Source organism: Chinchilla lanigera, unplaced genomic scaffold (assembly GCF_000276665.1).
Source record: "Chinchilla lanigera isolate Chin_1 unplaced genomic scaffold, ChiLan1.0 scaffold00092, whole genome shotgun sequence".
NCBI lineage: Eukaryota > Metazoa > Chordata > Mammalia > Rodentia > Chinchillidae > Chinchilla > Chinchilla lanigera.
Genome location: NW_004955493.1, coordinates 7369762 through 7373496, shown reverse-complemented (window position 1 = coordinate 7373496; position 3735 = coordinate 7369762). Strand labels below are relative to the sequence as shown.

Below are 3735 nucleotides of genomic sequence, written 5' to 3'. Positions count from 1 at the left end.
GCTATTTTCCTACCTTGGAATTATCTTTATCACTTTAACCTTTCTGTACCTCATATTCCCTATCTGTAAAATGAGGTCAAGTGACCCTAGGACCATTTGACCTTCACGAGGTTTTCCGAGGGACCCATCACTCTTAGCTGTAAGAGGCTGGGTTTTGGTAAAAAGACCCAAAGGGGCACATTCCCGCCAGCCTTTTTCGAGAGATCTAAGTTACAAGGTGAGCGAAATACAGCACGTGACGTCCCGCAGCCTCGCTCGGACCCGGTTTGCTAACCGGCGGCTGATTTGTAATAGGTCGTCGGGAGCGGAGGAAGCCCGCCTCCCACAGGAGGAGTCGTCATTGGGCGGTGGGGCCGTCAATCACCGCGTGAATAAATACGGGAGGCGGGCGGCTTCTCGCGCAGAGGCGGAGAAGGTGGTTTGAGCTGGGCGTTCCGCGGTGCCCGGCCTGTCGCGGAGACTCTCCGGGTAATATCTGGCTGTTACTTCAGGCTAACTTGAGTAGGAAATCAGAGGGCCCCCTGCGCTGCTCTCCCCGCCGGGCCGGCGCCATGGCGGAAGCCGCGGCGGGCGCCAGCGGAGAGGCGATGGCGGCGATGGGGGCGGCGGAAGGCTCCTCGGGCCCGCCGGGCTGGAGCCTGGGCCGCGGCTTCGCGAGCTACCGGCCCTTCGAGCCCCAGGCGTTGGGCCTCAGCCCGAGCTGGCGGCTGACCGGCTTTTCCGGCATGAAAGGCTGAGGGTGCAAAGTCCCCCAGGAGACGCTGCTCAAGCTCCTGGCGGGACTGATGGGGCCGCGCGTGCGGCCGCCGCTGGGCTCCGGCGCGCTCGGAGGCCCGGAAGAGGCGGCGCGGGACGCCGGCCCGGCCCCCGCCGCCCTGAGCATCGGGATGGACTCCTGCGTCATCCCGCTGAGGCACGGCGGCCTCTCGCTGGTGCAGACCACCGACTTCTTCTACCCCCTGGTGGAGGACCCCTACATGATGGGGCGCATCGCGTGCGCCAACGTGCTGAGCGACCTGTACGCCATGGGCGTCACCGAGTGTGACAACATGCTGATGCTGCTCAGCGTCAGCCAGAACATGAGCGAGGAGGAGCGGGAAAAGGTCACGCCGCTCATGATCAGAGGCTTCCGGGACGCCGCCGAGGAGGGGGGCACGGCCGTCACGGGCGGCCAGACCGTGGTGAACCCGTGGGTCATCATCGGGGGCGTCGCCACGGTGGTGTGTCAGCCCAACGAGTTCATAATGCCCGACAGCGCCGTTGTGGGGGACGTGCTCGTGTTAACCAAACCCTTAGGAACTCAGGTTGCGGTCAACGCCCACCAGTGGTTGGATAATCCCGAGAGGTGGGATAAGATAAGCATGGTGGTCTCCAGGGAGGAGGTAGAGCTGGCCTACCAGGAGGCGATGTTCAACATGGCCACCCTGAACAGAACTGCGGCCGGCTTGATGCACACGTTCAACGCCCACGCGGCTACAGACATCACGGGCTTTGGCATTTTAGGGCATTCTCAGAACCTCGCCAAACAGCAGAGAAACGAGGTGTCGTTTGTCATTCATAATCTGCCAATCATTGCCAAGATGGCTGCTATCAGCAAGGCCAGCGGGCGGTTTGGCCTCCTGCAAGGAACCTCCGCCGAGACCTCTGGCGGGTTACTGATTTGTCTGCCGCGGGAACAGGCAGCCCGCTTTTGTTCCGAAATCAAATCTTCCAAGTACGGCGAGGGTCACCAAGCTTGGATCGTGGGCATCGTGGAGAAGGGAAACCGCACAGCCCGGATCATCGACAAGCCTCGAGTTATAGAGGTTGTGCCTCGCGGGGCCGCTGCTCCTGCCCTCGCCGCTGATAGTTCTGCCGCCGCCTGTGAGCACAGCTCGTGAACTGGAGCAGCAGAAGCTGTTGGGAACCTAGCGCCTTTGTACGCAATCACGGACGATTTCTCAAGAGTTGATTTTAAGCAATTTTCAGAGAAGGCTGCCTGCGTAGTAGTTCCAGCTGTCCTTTCTGGAGGAGTTAAATGAGCCCATCCAAAGCCGCCTGTGTGCACATTCCAAGGCCAGAAGTAACATTTTGAACTTCGGGGGAGGCGCGTTCATCTCATGGGGTGAATGATCGAGGAGCAGGAAAGTGTTTCCTCTTTCCAAAGCGAGATGAGGCTATTCCAATTTGGGGGATTTTCCTTTGCACTGGATTGGTTCGTTTCTGCACAGGGAGTGAGATTATTAAAATTACATATGCAAGAAGTAAATTGAAAAATGAAAAAAACATTAGAAGCAAATAAGTTTGGACCAATATTGTTGATAAATTGGAATTGTTTTTAAGAGAGATTTTATGATGTAATGCCAAATTCTTTGTTAGGTTTTTCGGAGGAATTGGCCCTTTCCTGCTCTGGACAAGAATTGAGCAGCTTGTCCAGTGACTGGGAAGAGAGGACCTGCGGCCATCTGACCTGGTCTCTGTTCATGATGTCTCTCCCTCCAACCCTTTTCAGGATTGGGTGAGACAGAACAAGCTCCAGAGCCCAGGCTTTGGTGGTTATTAAGATGTCTTGTGCTGAAAAATTCCTGCTGATTTAATTAAATTAAAGAATGATTTTTAGGTAAATAAAAAAGACTTTGTTGGAAAGCTCTTCTGGCTAATGTTTGGTTCTTTTTAAAAAATTTTTTATTTATGTATTTTTTTTCTTTTTAAGTCAGAGTCTCATATGCCATTCAGGCTGGCCTTGAACTCACTTTATAGCCAAAGCTGGCCTTGAACTCAGAGTGAGCCTCTTGCCTCAGCCTCCCAAAGTGCTGGGATTACAGGCATGTGCCACCATGCCTAGGCTGTGTTTTGTTTTTCTGAGACAGGGTCTCATTATGTAGTTCATGGTAGCCTTGAACTATGTAGCCCAGGTAGGGCTTGAACTTGTTGTGATCCTCCTGACTCAGCCTCTTGATTGCTGGAATTACTGGCGAGTGCCACTGTGCCTGACTTTTTTTTTTTTTTTTTAACAGTAGCAAAGTTTTATTAGAGGTGGGAAAAGAAACAGCCTCTGCAGAGCTAGTTGGGGCCAAGTAAAAAGTAGGAAAAGTCCTGGGCATGGTAGCGCGAGCCTGTAATCCCAGCACTCGGGGGCATAAGGGGGCTGAGGCAGGAGGATGGTTGCAAGTTCAAGACCAGAACTGCATATGGAGTCCCTGTCTCAAAAAAAAAAAGAAAAAAAAAAAAGTAGGAAAAGAAATACACGCAACAGTTTGAGGGAGGGTGGGCCACCATGCAAGAGAGAACACAGTGGTCTGTTTGGTTCTTTGCAATGCTGTCTCATTTACAGTCTTCACCCCCAAACCGCCACCTGCAGGGTACTGAACACAGGGAATACTAAACTACATCACAGCCTTTTGTGTTGTTTTCATGGTCCTAACGACAGAACCCAGGGCCTTGTGCATGATAGGCAAGTGCTCGACCATTGAACGACACCTGTAGCCCTTCCCAGTTCTTTTTTATTTTGAGACAAGCTCTTATAAATTTGCTCAAGCTATCCTCAAATTTGCAGTCTTCCTGCCTCGGCCTCCCAGAGCACTGGGATTACAGGTGTGCGCTACCAGGCCTGGCTTCTTTTAAAGACATGAAAAGGGAGAACAGACTGCCCTGGACCCCTTTCTCGGCTGCTAAAAGCCAGGCACAGCACATTCCTATCATCTCAGCATTTAGGGAGTTTGAGGCAGGAGGAGCAAAAGTTTGAACCCAGCCTGG

The 3735-nt window shown here is 53.4% G+C and overlaps 1 protein-coding gene across 1 annotated transcript; it reads left to right on the top strand.

The window, feature by feature from the left end:
• Window positions 1-375: 375 nt before the first annotated feature.
• Sephs2 (selenophosphate synthetase 2) lies at window positions 376-2628 on the top strand. Its single transcript, XM_005415295.2, has one exon. It carries the CDS (start codon window positions 552-554, stop codon window positions 1878-1880), a length of 1329 nt encoding a protein of 442 aa, XP_005415352.2. The 5' UTR covers window positions 376-551; the 3' UTR covers window positions 1881-2628.
• The last annotated feature ends 1107 nt before the right edge of the window (window positions 2629-3735 follow it).